Consider the following 19,377-nt stretch of genomic DNA (forward strand, 5'->3'; position numbering starts at 1 on the left):
AATCTTCGTGCAAAGGTCGGTCAGACGGGCTGGGCTGGTGTAAAGAAAGGTCGGGAGGTCCCAGTTCACTGGAATCCGTCCCTCCAACGGCGCCTTCCTCCTCCCTGGTCGGAGAAGACATTATTTCCCTTCTCGGTAGACGTAAAATCTCCTGGAAAGGGATATTTTCAGATTTTGCTTCTTGTCACGCCCCACTCCATTCCATAATTAGGAAAGAAGACCAAGAGACTCCATGGGTTCGAAATCCAAAGTACTTTTACTAATTATAAATGGTAAGCGAGCAGCAGTGAAGCAAAATCTGAATAATATGGCGCGAAAGCAATTGATATATAGCAACGCCCGTTCCCCCCCCTTAGGATCAAAGCTCCAGTCCAATCATAAGTCCTTCAAATGTCAGGTGTGAGATAACTTCAAAAAGACAGGCCAAGATGGAATGTGAAGGCCGTTGATGCAGGCGGGAAACACGTACGCATGCGCAATCCCAACGACTGGTACATCCTAGAACATTCCTCCAGCAGTCCTCCAGCACATCATTTAAAACCCTCCCACATACACCCCCCCCCTTCCCGTTTAATGGCAGCTGAAGCAGCAGCAAAGCAGAAGCTGACAGGAGCTTTTACTGTGATTTAACCTTTTTAAAAATTTATTATTAAATAATACATTAACAATAATAATATGTCCCTTGATAAGTTATATTATGAAATGAAATTTCTATATCCAGCGGTTGATGAGTAGATAAGTAAAGCAGGGAAGTCTAACCCCTAATCATTTGTCTGTAAGATGAATTTTGAAACCTTTAACTTTTATAATAAATTTAATTTTATCATGAGAGGGTGGGACATCTTACATTTGCTAAAGAAATAATAATAAAGACTGAACTATTTTTATCTGTTTAAAAATTTGTCTGCTATTTCCTGTTTAAAATTTTGCACTACTTTACAAGAGTTTACAATTGTAATTAAAGAAACTATAGTTAAAACAAGTCTAAAACCACCCATTAAAACAATAATGGAGAACAAAAGTGGCAATTTTTTATAAATGTATAAATTTAATGTAAATGTATAATTAAATGAAATGTATAATTGTTTTCTATTTTTTCTGAATTTTTAAAATAATAGCATTCTATAAACAAAATGTATTAATACCTTTTCAAATCGTTTAAAAAATGTGCATATATACAAAAAAGCATAATAGCCAATTAAAAATAAAAATCTTAAAAGGAACCTTTTAATAAAACATCTCTAGTTTTACTACAATACAAACGTCATGTTATGCTGCCCAATCCACACCCCATCAAACTGGGATTAAGAGTAAAAGGAACGGAAACTATGATTGTCCAATACTGCTGCAACCAGAGTTTTCCAGAAGGGGAGATGGAATACCACCTCTTTAAAAATTCTATTATTTTTAAAATAATAAAAGCATTTATTGTTGCTTGGATCGATTATATATCCCCTCCTGGAAGACATTATCCAACCAGGTAAACAGTGATCTAATATACAGTTGGCTACACCCATAGCACTGAAAACCTTATCCACTTCCTTAGATTTAACCAGAGGTGGGTTTCTGCCAGTTCGGCCCGGATCGGCGAATTGGTAGTGGTAGTGGCTGGAGACTCTGCCCACCCACCCGGGGGAATGAGCTAACTGGTAGTAAGAAAAATGGAAACCCATCACTGCATTTAATGGGTTCAAACTCTTCTCACATAACTACATTAATCCCAGTCCAAGGATTTTGCGCAGCTGAAGTCTAACTCAGACTGAATTCAAACAACAATTCAAACAATTTAATCCAAAGGATGGCTAGAATAGTCTTCACTTTGGTCTTGTAGATGTTTATAGGTTCTTCCTTTTCTGGAAAGGTGCCACCTGGGCTTTCAATATACCCACATCTGCCATCCCTGAGCAAAAACCGTGAGTGGAATGGCTAGAGTTGATTTCAGAGACCTTTGATATCAGTTGTGTGGTTGAGCCAAGATAGGAATTTTTTGAAGTATTACTTTGCCGCACGAAAAGTAGCAAAACATAATCATTTTCCAACTGTTATTGCATCTGCAGAGAGCTTACTTTGAAGGAATTCATAATGGTTATGACTCATGGTGATGATGTTGGGTTTCCTCAAGATCAGAGGAATCTTGGAATTGGAAGAGAAAGAACAATCAAGTCAACTCATTTAAGTTTTGGAACATATTTCAAGTCATATCACAATAATCTAAGTATAGTAAGTCAGTCAACTGCCTCCAATTGTTTTTCAGAAAGAGCATTCCATGCTGTTGTAAGACCAAGAACCATGGAAGTAATATTTATAAGAAATAAATTCAAATAAACTATTGCTGTTAGATACATTCAACATTTAATTACAAAAGGAAAAGATTGGTGTACTTAAGCTTCCTTTTCTATACTTCTTAAGAAACAAAGTCATGGATGACAATAAAACCCAGTGAATATTTTTGTTAAAATAGCAGTATTGTGACACAAACTCTCCTCCTTTTCAACATGTGGGTAGTGTCATAATGAACATATAAAAGGGGCGGGACTTATGTCATGTTAATGTGATGTTTTCATCAGATGGATCAGTTAAAGCATCATTGCCAACTTCACCAGAATAGATCATCAAACAATTTTTCATTATCCTCAATCTATCAGTTTATTAGCTTTAAAATGGCACTTTCAGTATGTCTCATACAAAGAGAATAATGTGGCCATCACAGAGGAATTGGAGGGGAGGCCATTTACTCGTTGAAAAAAGTCAGCCCTATTTATGGCTCACTTTTTACATTTTGATACACTTTTTAAGAGTTTCTGCCTTTTAATATAGATGGTATCTACCACATCACCAAGTTGAGAATCGAACTGACATAGTTTGGGGAACTTTTATGCGTTCTTTCAAAAGAGGCTGCAGTTTTGTATGATTTTTGATCCATTATAGTTATATACTTCCTTCCTTTCCCTGTGCAGACAGACATGGATAGTTAAGTCATAATAAACCTAGAGCAATGTGGGAGCAGGCTGAATGCCTCTCAAGAGGTGATCTGAATAGTCACATGGTCTCCTGATCTAGAATAAAGGACCATCACTATAGTTACATGCTGATTGTGGGCTGTTTAGCTATTAAAAGCATCAAAAGGTGGATCATGGAGATCTAGAGATCTCCCAAAGAGCTCTTAGAGATCCACCAAGATCTCTAATTATTTGCCAGCCTATGTTGAAAAATAAAACAATATAAAAATCCCATCAAACACCTGTGAGGAGCGTTAGTGGTAGCAAAGGTATCGATTTTAATTTTCAATAGGATAAATATTGATAAATATAACCCACATAAACAAAAGCACTTTTAAGGTTCTCCATGATTTTTAAAGGCAGGAAGGAATACTGAGACCAAACAAATGTAACACTGATGTGGGTCACAGATATCAACAGCCTGTATAAGCAGATACAAAAGACTTGCTTTCCCTCAATAATGTCTATGATGGAGTGACTAACAGGCCACTACAGATCCCTTTTCTTTATAAAGTTAACACTGCTTACACTACAGTTTTCCTCTTTCCATTGTTATTATTAGATAACACTGGAAAGAATTTTGGATCCATTATAACAATTGGGAGATAATTGCATATTCAGTTGTTGGAAAATAGTCACAGGTCTGGATACTCTTTCAATCAATAGAGTATTTATATATGTATCCAACTTACCTGTTGTGTTCAGTGTTAAGCTTTTTTCCTCAGTAGATGTTGAATGTTTAACTTCACATCGTATTGTCTTCCCAAAGCGCAGTTCTTTTGGATTTAAGTATATTTTACTAACAAAATAACATAAGTGATCTTCTCCAATCTCAATATTCCTGGGATTGATATTTTCAGATATTTGTCTCAAGTCTTGGTACCATCTGACTTGTATATCACGAGGTGCAAACTGTGATATAGAAATTTCCAGGCGGATATTCTGATGATCTCGGCTCGCCTTTATTTCAGTCAAAACAGGCCGTTTGACTAAATGAGAAGTGGGCGGATGGAATAGAAATAACTATGTAAATAATATGTTTCCAGACCTTAATGTCAGGCCTGCAGCCGTCTTTTCTTTTGGATCTTTGGCCTACCACACCTTCTATTATTCTACTATGCATTTTCTATTGTGGGAAAATGGATGGGGGATTGTAAGGAGTGAGATGATATGTAGCCATAACAAAATTCAGCTCTCTTAATCAATTGGAACTTTGAACAATACTTTGCCTTGGACTCATTTACATTTGGATGCTACTTGAAACTCTTGACACTTGATTTATTATGAATAATGCAAAAATAATGTTTAATACAAGAAAACATTGTAAGTTTTGATCCTCTGAAGTCTTGCATAATGGAACTACTGCATGACACCACTGCAGAAGACCAACTGGACAATTTTTACCAACTACAAGGTGAAGACACTTTCTGCACCATTTGCAACAAAACCCAATGAATTGTCAAAGAAGAAACTGAGATGATTATGAGCACCTCTGCTTCCAGTTATGTTACATCTGGGCTGTGGCTTAATTCCTGGTATCCATAGTACAAAGGACACATTAATACCAACCATAGTGCTATAGACAGAGAGATTTTTTTGAAGTAACATTGCAGATATAATATAGGAAATGGGGATGTGATATATTCCTCACCTGTTAAATTCTATTACTTTTAATAAACCCTAAAAAGAATAAACAGAACTCAACTTCACCAATTAACATCCGGAGACAACTAAATAAATAAAAATGGGTACGTACCTGGAAGTTTTAAATACACTTCTCTTGTAATAGGCTTTGTCAATCTTGCGTGGTTCACCTTGAAACAAATAGCCTTATTACAAACTGAAGCGGTAGCTCTTAGTTCAAGCACAGAAGTTAATTTGCAACAACCATTAGGATCCATGTCTATATCCTCTGTGACCACACCTTTTGTTAGTGAATTATCGCCCAGGAGCCACTGTGTATCAATTTTTTTAGGCTTGAAATCTGTGACATCACAAGTTAAAGTTACACTTTGTCCATAATCTGCATCACTTGGTTCAATAACAATATTTGAAAGTTTGGGAAAATCTATAAAAATGACAAGACAGAAATCAACATTAGACAAGGAATCACTGCTAAATACAAACAATACCCTAATATACAGAGCATCAAATGAGTTAAGTATAATTTTTAAGATTATATTGTTACCACAAGAAAGAGGGAATCATTGTTCAATGAGAATTTGTGCTGTTGCAATAGATTTACAGCACTATTTCACATAGAGCAGTGCTCATACATGAAATCAGCTCTCAATTGATTTAAACAAATAGCAATTATTTCTGTTTCTCTGCTTTTTGTGTACACGTTAGTCATGTAATGTAGTATCAGTGCTTCTCACTATTTGGTTTGTTTCCACCCATTAGTAGATGGCATGCTATTGTATACTGGTATGAACTTAGAAGTAAAATGTGTGTAACAATACTATAAACTTTATTTATCTATCTATTTATCTATCTATCATCATCTATCCTCTATCTATGGCTATGGTGGTGCAGTGGTTAGACTGCAGTAATGCAGGCTACTTCTGCTGACTGCCAGTAGTTTGGCAGTTGAAATTTCATCAAGCTCAAGGTTGACTCAGTCTTCCATCCTTCCGAGATCGGTAAAATGAGGAGCCAGGTTGTTGGTGGCTATATGCTGACTCTGTAAACCGCTTCGAGAGGGCTGTAAAGCACTATGAAGAGGTATAAAAGTCCAAGTGCTATTGCTATCTATCTACCTTGACAACTTATTTTATTTTATTTTATTTATTTATTAGTTTTGTATGCCACCCACTCTCGGAAGACTCCGGGCGGATTACAATAAAAAAGGGAGGGGGAACATATAAGACAATACAACAATTTAAAATTACAGCAACATTCATAACTTAAAGTGGGGCTGGATACTTCAACAGCCCCAGGCCTGCTGGAACAGTCAGGTCTTAATAGCTTTGCGGAAGGCCAGAAGGATAGTAAGGGTCTGGATCTCAACGGGGAGCTCGTTCCAGAGGGCTGGAGCTGCAACAGAGAAGGCCCTCCCCCAGGGGGTCACCAGCCGACATTGGCTGGCAGATGGAATCCGGAGAAGGCCTAGTCTGTGCGATCTAATCGGTCTTTGGGAGGTAATTGGCAGAAAGCGGTCTCTCAGGTAGCCAGGTCCGATGCCACGTAGGGCTTTAAAAGTAACGACTAGCACCTTGAAGCGTGTCTGGAGACCAATGGGCAGCCAGTGCAGCTCGCAGAGGATAGGTGTAACGTGGGTGTACCTAGGTACACCCACAATCGTTCGCGTGGCGGCGTTCTGGACTAGCTGAATTCTTCGAACACTCTTCAAGGGCAGCCCCATGTAGAGCGCATTACAGTAATCCAGTCTTGAGGTGACGAGGGCATGAGTGACTATCCGAAGGGCCTCCCGGTCCAGGTAGGATCGCAATTGGTGCACCAGGCGAACCTGGGCAAAGGCCCCCCTGGTAACAGCCGACAAGTGATGTTCTAATGTCAGCTGTGGATCCAGGAAGACTCCCAAATTGCGAACCCTCTCTGAGGGGCATATGATTTCACCCCCCAGGCTAAGGGATGGAATAGCTGGACCACCTTTGGGAGGGAGCATCAATAGCCACTCGGTCTTGTCGGGATTGAGTGCAAGCTTGTTCGCTCCCATCCAGACCCTAACAGCCTCCAGGCACTGGCACATCACTTCTACCACTTCACTGAGTTGGCACGGGGCAGACAGATACAGTTGCATGTCGTCCGTATATTGGTGGTATTTAATCCCGTGCTGTCGTATGATCTCACCCAGGGGCTTCATGTAGATGTTAAATAGGAGGGGGGACAGGACCGAACCCTGCGGCACCCCATAACTGAGGGGCCTAGGGGTTGACCTCTGCCCTCCAACCAACCCCGTCTGTGACCTGTCCGAGAGGTAGGAGGAGAACCACCAAAGAACGGTGCCTCCCACTCCCACCTCCCGTAACCGCTGCAGAAGGATACCATGGTTGATGGTATCAAAGGCCACTGAGGTCAAGGAGCACCAGGATAGAGGAGTGACCCCTATCCCTGGCTCGCCAGAGATCATCGATCAGCGCAACCAAAGCAGTTTCTGTGCTGTAACCAGGCCTGAAACCGGACTAAAAGGAGTCCAGATAATCGGTTTCATCCAAGGACCGCCGGAGTTGAAAGGCCACCACTTTGTCAACAACCTTCCCTACAAAGGAGAGGTTGGAGACTGGACGATAGTTACTTAAAATGGCTGGATCCAGAGAGGGCTTATTCAGGAGGGGTCTCACCACCGCATCCTTTAGGAGGAGCGGGAAGGATCCCTCCCGGAGAGAGGTGTTAACTATCCTATGGATCCAACCACGTGTCACATCTCTGCTGGTTGAAACCAGCCAGGAGGGGCACGGGTCCAGTATACAAGTGGAGGCACTCACCGCTCCCATGGCCTTGTCCACTTCCTCAGGAGCAACAAGTTGAAACTCACTCCATAAAATCCGCTCAAGACCTTCCTCCAGTACCTCGGCTGGTACCGTGCAATTGGAGTCCAGATCTGTCCGAATCCAAGCGACTTTATCCGTTAGAAACTGAACAAATTCCTCAGCTCTACCTTGTAAAGGATCATCCACATCCCTCCCTTTCAGGAGAGAGCAGATTATTCTAAACAAGCAGCCGGGCGCGATTCAGCAGATGCAATAAAAGCGGCAAAATGCGCACATTTCGCCGCTCGTATTGCCACAAGATAGGTCCTGATATAGGCTCTCATCAGTGCTCGGTCTGATTCGGAGTTACTGGCCCTCCAGCGGCGCTCTAGGCATCTCTTTTGGCGCTTCATCTCCCGGAGTTCCTCGGTGAACCAAGGAGCTCTCCTGGATCCGCAACCTCAGAGCAGCCGCAAAGGCATAATCCGGTTTAGAGCCCCTGCCGCCGCTGTATTCCAGGCAGCAACTGATTCCTATTTATTACAATTGCAGAATCCCAGGGTGATGTGATCACCTTTTGTGACTTTCTGACAAGTAAAGTTAATGGAGAATCCAGATAACCAGGTTACTACCTTAACAACTGTCTATGGAGATTCTCAGTCATCCAGGTCATGGTTGTCCCAAAGTGCTTTTTTCAAGAGGCAACTGAACTTTCTGGCTTTCCTTTGAAGACTTTAAGGAGGGAGGAGAGATACAACATCATGTATCTCCTATCTACAACAGAGGCCTTTCCACAGTTCCAAGAAGACTCCACACCCATTTGCACCACTCAGGTGACTCTGATGAAAGAGATAAACCTCCAGGTGACCTTAACAATCCCCTAAAAGAATGCATATGACAAGCTGTCTGCAAGGAGTATAAATCCTTCCATTTCCCAGCATCCAGTCAGAGCTGAAAAAGCTTCTTGGATGAGAACTTAAATGTCTTCAAAGAAAAACCAGAAAGTCCAGTTGCTTCTTGAAAAAAGCACCTTTGGGACAACCATGGCCTGGATGACTGAGAACCTCCATAGACACTCCAAGGGACATAGATTATTTTATAGCAATGATAACAATCACCTTTCAGCATGACTTTATATCCCTTCCGTGCAATTTGCTTGCAATGATTTATTTCAACAAAGAATTCCAATTCATGATCTTCTGCGCTGGGTGTAAAGGTTATTTCACTTGTCCTGGAGTACAGCTTTGACATTCTGTCCAACTGTGGCTCCCCTGTTTTAACTTCAGCACCCAAGAGCTCTTCAAAGCCCTTTCTCCAATAAATGTCACACTCAGGTGGATGGTATTCTGTCAATAAGCAACTCAATGTGATGGGTTTTCCACACTCAGGAACAGGGGGCTTACATTCAATTTTGTCAACTTTGGGGGCCACAACTGTAAATAAAGCACAACAGCAAATAACAGAGTTAGTAATCAGTACAGAGTTGTGAATTCAAACCACAAACTTCTCTTCCCACATGACTATTTAGGTTACACAACTAAGTGCCAAAGTCATCATCCAAACACAATAAAATGCCAAAGGTATATAAATTACAAATCTGAAAAATGAAGCAGAAAATGGCCTCAATGATAACGTAATACCAATGAAGATTTCTAAATTGGTGTGGAAATAGATTTTCAGTTGCTCATGTAATATTCAATTTATGCACTAAAAAAAGAGATCCTGTAATCCGCACATAGATGCAACTGAAGCTATTCGCATATATTTCCCCATTTTGCACATCCAATTTCTAGCTATTTGGCAGTGGCAAGTGTTACATGAAGCCTCACCATCAAAGAGTAACCTACTCAGCAATATCCCTTTCTACTTCAGAAGAATATTGCATGAAAGAACTTAGTTGATTTCAGATACCAAAGTCAAACCCTGGCCTGACAGCATATATGTCTTCCCCTTCTACTACCAGGTTGGTCCTTGTAATGGTTCAGGATTCCACTATGGGTCTTTATGGCTTTCAGAAATTTAACATCTGCCCAATTGTATAGGAAGGAGGGAGGGATTCTGTCATCTCCTAAATATCAATAGTTGTATATTTATTATAGTTGTATTTATTATACACATATAGTAAGAGGAGTCTTATTCTGAGATGTATGGAATATTATTCTGAGAAAATAAAATTTAATTGAATTCACACCTTGTGGCAATATGGAAAGAGAAGAATTAAAAAATGGAACATCAAGAGAAAACGTACAATTAATACAATAGTAGTAAAACTTTAGAAGTGTCAGTTGAGTGGGATTACATCAGAGGAACAGGATTTATTTGTTTTTTTATTTTTACTTTTTTGCAAAAAGGAGTTGCACTTTATTGGAACTACTCTGTAACTTAGCCCTTAAGAGTGAAACATGCAATGTACAATATAGGATAATAAAAAATTGTACTTTTTCTGCTCCACTTACCCACAGGGTTCATCCGCCATACAGATTCTTTATACGCTTGTGGTCCTTGAAGCTTAGCTCTGCAGACAAACCTCTTTCCAGAATCTTCCACTTGGGGGCAATAGTGGATCTTGCTGATGCAAAAGTAAAGCCCATCAGTACCTTTTGTGGGTGGAGTTGAAAGAGAACTGTCTACAATTCCATCATCATTAGTCCAACAGACCTCAAGCTTTTCCGGATAATAAGAATGAATTTTGCAACTAAGAGTGAGCGGTTCATTTGATCTTGGCATATTTGTGGAACAATGAATTTCATGAAGCATTGGTAAGGCTAGGAAGAAAACCAAAAAGATTTCAATTCAAGCAGCAAAAATGTGAGGTGCAGAAATATGCCCAGATAATAGTGAAGAGCCTTCAAAGCCAATGCATGAATCTCCCAAAGCTTTAATGACGTCTCTTACCATTTTTCCTTACCCTTGTATCCATAGCTATTTATTCACACATAGCAAGGGAGGACCAAGCCAAACTCATTTGCTAAGGACCTCTGACTGTAGAAAAATCACTGTCAGTTGAAATGTCAAAAGTGTCTTGTTTGGATACATCATCTCTGACCAACAAATTGTTTCTTTATGGTGCCGAATAGAAGGATAAATTAGTGTCCTAGTTATCATTTGTGTTTGGCTGCCATTATATACTTAAAAGGGTTAAACGTCCTCCTTTGGGACTATCCATGCTAAATAACCACAGTGTTGTTTCCACTAGAAAGTTCTATTCTTCTCCACACACATATGGGTAGATAGATAATGTCAGTTTTGTATGTGTGTCATTTGAGTTTCTCTCTCTTTCCTTTTGTCTGCCTTTTACCCTGTTTTGCCAAAGAGTTAACTATTTTTAGTCTTGGCAGATGTTTCACAAATATGGATTGTAGTCTAAGATATCTGCTGGGACCATGGCTGGACCAAAATTAGCTAAACCTCCTCTATTTTCATACATTTTGAAACTTAGCAGTTCTCTTATAAACCATAAAAAAAACTTTAAAATTTCAACATCATTAAGTACCCTGCCATAATCCTCACTTACCTATGACTTTAAATGATTTTGTTTTAGTACACAATCCATGCTGAAAGCCCTCATGTTTAATTTCTAATAAAAGTTGAAATTTCTCCAGCTTCTGTACGTCTGGATTCAGGCGGATTTTCCACTGGAAGTCATAATAGTTTTTTGGTTTTGATTTCAACTCTGGATAAGCTTTAAACATGTCCTCCAAGTTCCCGAGGAGAGGAGAATTTTCAGCATCTTCCATAGGTTCTTCAACTGATGTCGTAGGCCAAGAGGCTATTTTCTGTTTTGTTTTCTGAGGTTCAGTTACTAAGAAGAGGTCTACTTGCAAAGGCTTGGGTCGAAAGTGTGAAATCAAGCATTGCAACTGTGTTTCTTCCAAATGCTTCAGTTCCTCACTTCCAACCATTTCCACAGATGGTGCATCTATTAAAAAAAATAAGGGAAAATGGAAACTCTGTTGCTTGAAATGTTGCAGCAATATTTTAGGATTATTCTTTCAACATTTTACAAATAATTCTATTCTTAAAAAGAGTTATATGCGTATCTACTCAGTGAATTTCACTGCTGTGTGATGGGCATTTCTTAGATTGGCAAAAAAAAAATATGCAGGGATATTCTGCCCTTCTCCAATAACCAAACCCTGTTCTGGCTCAGGAAGGAAATAAATTAAGAAAGCTGATTGTTGGGTTCTCTGGCTTTATTTTCACTTTCACCAAGAATAGATATCCATCCATCACTCTCTTTAACATGGGATGGAAGGAGCAGAGAGGAGGTGAGTTCACACGAATGGCCAGACCAGTAAGTTTACTCATCTGCCAACATTTACTATTTTTTGTATACTGGTGTTCTGCACAGGTACTAGAGTTTCGTTCCAGCTGATAATTGGATTTCTTTTAGTTTAGTTTCTTTAGTTTCTTCAGTTTAACGCTGTTCTGGAAAACAATGTCTAAAAAGATTATTTAGGAAATCCTTATTTAGTGATTGCCCTGTTTAGTGATCATTTACAGTTACAATGCTAATAAGAAAATAATGTTGTAACCAGTTCTTGCATATATGACCTTCACAGGTCTATAAAGCAAAGGGAAAGATGAAGTAAGATCATAAATGCCGTTTTACTTAGCGAGTGCTTCACTTAATGGCTGAGTTTCCAGACCCAATTGTGATCACTAAATGAGGATTCCCTGTAATTTGATAGGTGCAACATAATTGCTTATATTTAATCTATTTTCCATTTTCCCCTGTTGGTCTTTGCCTCTGCAGGACTGTTCTCTGAGAATTTTCCAGTAAGGATATTTTAAAATTAACTTTCACAAATATAAACTTTGGCTGCAATTTTATAGACAAATGATGGTATTGATAAGACATATTTAGAATGACTTACATTTCTTTAAAAAGAGAAAGTACAGCAGCAATCCAACTAGAAGAAAAGAAATCAGAAAACATAAACCCAGCCCAATTATTAATGGGGTAGTCGAATAAGGTTCTGTAGAAAGACAATAAAAAAATAAATTGTTATTTCTGATATATTCAAAATATTTATTGCTCTTGTTGCTTTTGATAAGTAAGCATTTTACATGTAATTACATAATAAGAAACAAACAATGCTGATACAGGGTATTCTGTCATAAGCAAAACATTAAGTCAGGGGTGTCAAACTCAGGGCCCGAGGGCCGGATCCAGCCTGCGGGGTGATTAGATCTGCCCCACGGGGCTGCCTGGAAACAATGAAGGACCGGCCCACATTGCCTCTACCAGCAAAAAGGGACGAATCCCACAGGTGGGCCCCCCAAGCTCCATTTTTGCTGGCAAAGGGTTGTAGGAGGCCATCACAGCTGAAAATGGAGCTTGGAAGCCCATTTTCACTGGCAAAGTGCTCGGACAACCACAGGTGCCCCTGATATGAGTGATGATGAGTTGGCCACACCCACCCCAGCCCTCTGAGGTAAACACAACCCTGAAGTGGCCCTCAATATCAAGTTTGACACCCCTGAACTAAGTTATGAGAAGCAAGAGAGCTATTAAATTTTTCATAGTGAGTACCTGTTACTGTTAAAGTTACATTGTAGACTGGATATCTGGCAAATGACTTATGCTGCACAATACAACTATAGACGTTTCCTTGGTCTTGTGAAGATGGTTGAAGTCTCAGTCTACTGGTGGTGTTGTAAGTGCCATCACCATTTTTCACAGATGTTCCCATGCAAATATCCTCTGCAAGTATATCTTTATCCGACGTGTGCTTAGAATGCTTTTGCCAAAGAATGACAATGGAATCAGGATAGAATTTATTCACTATACATCTCAGTGTCTTTACATTTCCGTTTTCAATTTCAAGTTCCTTGGGAGACAGTTGGACAGTTGGTTCAACTATATTGCATTTGAATAAAAATGGAATTGGTTATTGATTTTTCTACATATGTTGTTTTTTATTTTGCCTTTCAGCCTCCCAAAAAATATTTGTGTTTAACATTCAATTCAAATAACACCTAAAGGAAAAAGAAAAAAACACAGTCTTTTCCAAAGACTGGGAAGGAAGGAAGGAAGGAAGGAAGGAAGGAAGGAAGGAAGGAAGGAAGGAAGGAAGGAAGGAAAGGCAAAGTATGAATCAGTGTAGGCATGTTGTAGAAACAAGATTGTTTTGAAAGGATAGAACAATACAGAGAGACATAATTAATGGCATAGGTATAAATTAATTTTTAGCCATATTACTTTCTTTTTTATTTTCATTCATTTACAGTAATTTCTTTTGCAAGTTATTTTTTTTTCTTTTCTGTACTTTGCACAGTGTTACTATACTCAAGGAGAGCAGCACGAGGATGTATAGATATTCTGGGGAGAGACTGCTGACAGAAAAGGTGATTTTTAAAAAAGTAGCAGCTAGCAGGAAAAACACTAATGTAATGAGTATAGAGGTCTTGAATGACAGAGGGAAGAGCAATAATCAGATAAATGAGACTTGAGCCCAGGACAAGAAAGTGGTTTGTGAAAAGGCTTTGAATAGCCTCTTCTCCCCTAATTCATATGAAAAATGAAATAGGAGGAATGGAAGAAATTCATAATCTGCAAATCTTGTTAATAAAAGTAGCTTTGGGCCTCAAAGTGTTCATTTCTAAATCTAGTCTATGCCAGCCCTGGAAGCCATCTTTTCTGTTGGAGATTCAGGGCTGCCACATTTAGTGCCTGGGAAAACAGGAGGGGGAATTGCATGGAGTGGTGGAGGATTAACCATAACAATATTTCTTTCTCTGGGTATTCGGCCCGCATCTGGTTGGAAGTGACTGGGGGTTGTCTCCAGTTGGGATGGTGAATTGATTGGACCTGTGGATGCAGAAGATGTATCTTTGACTTTCTTTTGGGTGGAGAAAACTGGAACTCTCAGATTCATTGTTACACCATTCAAACTCCACCAAATATTTTTAATTGTGTTTTTTTTCTTGTGCCATTATACCTAACTCTTTAGGTAGATAATAGCAGAACAGTGACAGAGAAGACCAACCAGGGCCCAATGAAGATGGAAGAAGATATGCCTAGATTACCTTAAAACACCTAATATCTTTTATTCTCGCTGATCACCCAACCTTGTCAACAAGATAGCAGATAACAAAGGCTCATCATAACTTGTACATCCCTTGTACCTTTCAGCTTGAGGAAAAAATCTTTTTAAACACCTGTAAGACTAAGAACAACCTACATGTGTCTCATTCTTTGGCTAAGGACAATATCATGGAGGTATGACATAGAAAATATATTTATTTAATTCACCATAGGCATTGTCTGACTGCAACTAATTAGTTGTCCTAATAACAAGAGTTATCAAGACATCTTTATATTGTGGTTAAATAAAATGAGAAAAGTGAACAAGAATGGACAGTGTTGACTCTTGGCAATTTCCGGGTGGAATCCCCACACTTTTCTTGGCAAGATTTCAGAAGTGGTTAGCCATTGCTTCCTTCCTAGGGCTGAGAGCAACTGGTCCATCTGGCTTTGGGCCTAAAGCAGGACTAGAAGTCACAGTCTCCCGGTTTCTACCCTGATGCTTTAACCATTACATCACAGGGATTCTTGAGACAATATAAAATGAAGAAATGGGGAGGGACTTTCTTTTGTTTTCTACCTCTCTGTTTTCAGGGTTCCCCTTTCTTACAAGGATCTAGCTGGAGCGGGCCTTCTTCATAAGAGGAAGAGATTTGGAATACAATCTTATACAACCGGTATTCATCTTAATGCAGTTTAAGAATTCCAAAAGAATAAGATTGCTCTCTGGAAAGGTATACCTCAAACGTCACTTACCAACTAGATCTAAAGTGGTGGCGCCTTCAGCTTTAACATAGGTAGCAATCACGACACATACATATTTGCCCTCTTCATTAAACTGTATTTGTGGAAGGAAAAGGGAAGCATCTCCATTTTTTAATTGAATTGTATCCAGTCTTGACCCATTTCTATTTGAAGAATGTTTTCCAGCAACAACTGAATAAAGTTTTTCTACTTTATTCCCTTCAGGTGTCTCCAAATACCAGATGAACATTGTTTTTTTGATATCCAGTTCTGGGGGAGGGTAGTCAGAGATTTTACACTGAAGTGTCACATTTGTACCCAAGATTGCTGTCTTCTGAGCTGGCATGCTTACTTTCAAGGCTTCTTCACAAAAAAAATGGGGAAAAAATGGATTACAGATTATTTTGATTAATTACCCTTCTTCTTCCCTCCTTTTCTCCCCCTCCCAGTTCTCACATTTCATAAGGAGTATTGCAAAATAGCAGTGGTGGAATGGCAAGAGACAAAGCAATTGGAGGTCATAAAGACTAAGTGGAACATTGACTACTTTTGGACGAAGCCAGAACTTGGCAAGAGTTACACAATCCAGATAACACAATTGTGACTACATATTTACAAGCAAATTACTACAATAGATAGTTTTTTTCTTAGCTAATCACAGTTGAGTTGTGATCCAGCTACAATATTTCAATAAGGTGTCAATTGCCATCATGCAGTATGACAATAAAGAGACACACAAACTCTAATCCTGAGCACCCAATTCAGGCTTAATAAAATGTCTGAACCCAGCCCCTGTGGAGAATTAGAGTGCAAGATGGAACAACTTACTAAATTTAAATCAATAATCAGCAGTTTGTAACATTTCATTTGCAGTTTGTAAATCTTATATTGGTCATTTGACTAATCCTTCTTCCAATATAATGTCCCTTATAAAAGGGGTAAATTAATTTTAATTTTACTATGAATGAATGAATGTGTTATCAAAACTAAAGGAAAGATCAAGGTACTGCTTGCATTCTAAGGCTGGATTTTATTAAATGATGAGCATATCAGATTAAAATTATATTTAGATGAACATAAGATATTGTAAATCACGGTAGACCAGGCTATTGTTAGGTTAAACAAGGAATTAATATAAATAACAGCTCAATAGGAACAGGATTACCGAGTTGTAGTGTTTTCAAAGTCATACACAGATGCAGAGAATGGAATTTAACGAATAAACGGGCTCGTTCCTGTGAGGAACCAGTTATTGTTTACCTTTGCTCTGGGCGAGAAACGCCTCGCCCAGAGCAAAGGTAGAGCAAAAGTGCTGTCGAGCGCGTTTGTTGGAGGAGGGACAGCAGGTGGCTCTAACCTCAGAGACCAGCAGCCTTGCGCGGTGGGCCCCATTTCTCCTCACCTAGACACACACATACACAAGTCTCAACATTTCTTACGTTCGACAACATTTGCCCTTGAGGGGCCCTCGCCTCGCCGCCGCTCAAAACAGCAGCAAGAACGTAGCAAAGCACTAACGCCATCCTCGCCCTACCACCTACGTCCTGGCCACCTTGAATGTATGGCAGAAGTATATATGTATCTAAGTGAGTGAGTGTGTGTGTGTGTGACTAATGTATAGCAAGCTGTATAGCAGGCGCGGGACTGCTTTTGTGCTTTGTTTTTGCTTCCTTACCTGAATTCCCAGGAGCAGAGCTGAGACACGCCCAGAGGCTAAAGAAAAAATAAAGTCTTTGAACGGAGCTTGATTCCTGGAAATTTACGCGGACATATCGAGGCAGTTTTCTCAGCCGGAGACCAAAGTGAGTCGCCATTGCCCCCTTTCCTTTTGATTTCTCAATCTGGACCAGAGTTTTCAGATAATTGCGCTTTAAAGAGTAGGCAGAATCCATCCTACGCAGCTCTTTAGAGCTCTTGCTTGGACGATCACATTTCTCTCCCTCTCACCTGCAAGGCAGGACAACGATCTTTGTCCCGGAAACTTTCATTTTCACTTCTGGTCTTCCAATGATTTTCAGTTGCTGAGAAACTGGGAAAGAAAATGGTTACCTGGTGAATTACCTTGAAGCGTCTGGACTCCGAAGGTAGCATACTGCTTAGTAAAGGAGGACCAATAGTATACACCGGGACTATGGAAGTCTTTTACTTTTCCTTTAAGTGGAAGACTGGAACAGAGACTCCTACTGAATTTTTTAAAAACCCCAAAACTTGCATTTAATTAGATTAGAAAACATTTAATATACTGAAATTTTCTTTCAGTGAAAACAAGTAATCACTGTGAAAACAAGTAATCACTACCTCCAGAAGTTGTGGAGATTTTTAAGAAGAGCTTGAATAGCCATTTGTCCAGAATGGTATCTCCTGCTGAAGCAGGGGGTTGGACTAGAAGGCCTCCAAGATCCCATACTCTGTCATTCTATGATCTACATTCTATGTTTTACTGGGTCAGAATAAATTTCTCTTTAAAAAAAAAAAAAGGCAGAGGCTAACCTTCAAAACTCAAAATCTACCCTCTTCATAATTCCTGCTAAAGTGCATGAATGTAATCGATTTAGACACTGTAATCAGTAACAGCATTCAACATCAGAAGTACAATAGTAATTGCCATCTTGTGGATCAATCTGTTAGAAGCTCATTTGCAGATTCTACCTTGACATTATTTTGCAAGACTATCAAAATAAAACTTTTTCATAGAACCTTTAAGGTGGAGCCTAACACTAGTCAGTGTTTTATTGGAACATTTTGTCTGTACTTTTGTCACATTTTGATTTGCTTGTAATCCACCATGAATTGTTCTGATTTGACAGCACATACAAATTGCTGTTTTGACAGGCCTTTGTTGCGTCTTTGTAACTGCTGAGGCCAAGGAATTCTGAAAGTGGATTGTCTGTCTATTTTGTGCAGAATATCCTCTTTTGCTCAGCAAATGATGCCAGGGATTATGGATTGGGGGGAACCAGGCAAACAAAAGTCAATTTTAAAATTGGGCCTTTTCTTCCAGCAACACAGGCATGTTCCTCACCTGTTACACATGGGAGGAAGGATAGTACCATAATCATCTGTGTTTCCATCGTGAATCTATCCTTTACCCCAAAACTCCCATGTTGAATAAAAGCTGGAACAGAATGGAACAGGCCAGATTCAGCCTTCTTACAATAGAATTAACACCAGAAATACTGCAGAGGGTTAAAGATCCATAGCAGTAGTATTTAATAATTTTATTTTCAAAATTATACTTAGTTGTGAATGCTGCGGAATACGTTTTCATTGACGATATCTCTCTACTTTGCTCCATTCAGCTTTCCCTTAACCCTGACCATCTCCCACTCCCTGATGTTTAAAAACATCCTCACAACATGCTGCTGCCACCACCACATTTCACTGTTGGGATTATATTGGGCAGGTGATGAACGCTGCCTAATTTCTTCCAGGCTTAATGTTTTGAATTGAGGCCAAACAGTTTAATCTTAGTTTCATCTGAACCTTGTTCCTCACAATCTGAAAAACCTTCAAGTGCTTTTTTGCAAACTCCAAGCGGGCTTTCATGTGTTTTACATTGAGGACAGGCTTCTAGCCATTCTGTCATAAAGCCAAGATCGGTGGAGGGCTGCAATGATGATTACCCTTCTAGAACACTGTCCCATTCCCATCTCCACACAGGATTTCTAGAGTTCAGTCAGTGACCATTGGGTTCTTGGTCAACTTTCTTACTAAGACCCTTCTCCCCAGTTGCTCAGTTTGACCAATAGCAATAGCAGTTAAACTTACATACTGCTTCATAGGGCTTTCAGCCCTCTAAGTGGTTTACAAAGTCAGCATATCGCCCCCACAGTCTGGGTCCTCATTTTACCCACCTCGGAAGGATGGAAGGCTGAGTCAACCCTGAGCCGGTGAGATTTGAACAGCTGAACTGCAGATAACAGTCAGCTGAAGTGGCTGCAGTAGAGCACTCTAACCACTGTGCCACCTCGGCTTATACCAGGCAACCAGCTCTTGAAAAAGTCCTGGTTGTGCCAAATATCTTCCATTTGAGAATTATGGAGGCCACTATGCTGTTAGGAACCTTTGGTTCAACAGACATTTTATTGCAGCCTTCCCCAGATCTGTGCCTTGCAATAATCCTGTCTCTGAGCTCTGCAGGCAGTTCTTTTGACCTCATGGTTTTCACTCT

General features: G+C 39.7%; 1 protein-coding gene across 1 annotated transcript; it reads right to left on the reverse strand.

Annotated features, from left to right (window-relative positions):
* Positions 1-942: 942 nt before the first annotated feature.
* Positions 943-17,235, reverse strand: LOC148049597 (uncharacterized). Its single transcript, XM_087717333.1, has 10 exons — positions 16,882-17,235; positions 15,219-15,569; positions 12,969-13,295; positions 12,310-12,411; positions 10,947-11,351; positions 9,889-10,197; positions 8,551-8,865; positions 4,756-5,067; positions 3,692-3,988; positions 943-2,133 (listed from the first exon to the last, which is right to left on the reverse strand). Exons 1-10 carry the CDS (start codon positions 17,096-17,098, stop codon positions 2,087-2,089), a joined length of 2,682 nt encoding a protein of 893 aa, XP_087573459.1. The 5' UTR covers positions 17,099-17,235; the 3' UTR covers positions 943-2,086.
* Positions 17,236-19,377: the final 2,142 nt, after the last annotated feature.

This window comes from Thamnophis sirtalis, unplaced genomic scaffold, assembly GCF_051295495.1.
Source record: "Thamnophis sirtalis isolate CommonGarterSnake01/CBP01778 unplaced genomic scaffold, rThaSir2_p1.2 scaffold_1, whole genome shotgun sequence".
Taxonomy (NCBI): domain Eukaryota; kingdom Metazoa; phylum Chordata; class Lepidosauria; order Squamata; family Natricidae; genus Thamnophis; species Thamnophis sirtalis.

Bases quoted from the DNA above. Each gene is read 5' to 3' on its own strand.
- LOC148049597 (XM_087717333.1), bottom strand. From the start codon at position 17,098: ATGGATTCTGCCTACTCTTTAAAGCGCAATTATCTGAAAACTCTGGTC. The intron at 12,412-12,968 runs GTACTCACTATG...GTCTTTCTACAG, and splicing joins TGTAACTTTAACAGTAACAG to AACCTTATTCGACTACCCCA. The intron at 2,134-3,691 runs GTAAGTTGGATA...TCCAATTCCAAG, and splicing joins CTTAACACTGAACACAACAG to ATTCCTCTGATCTTGAGGAA.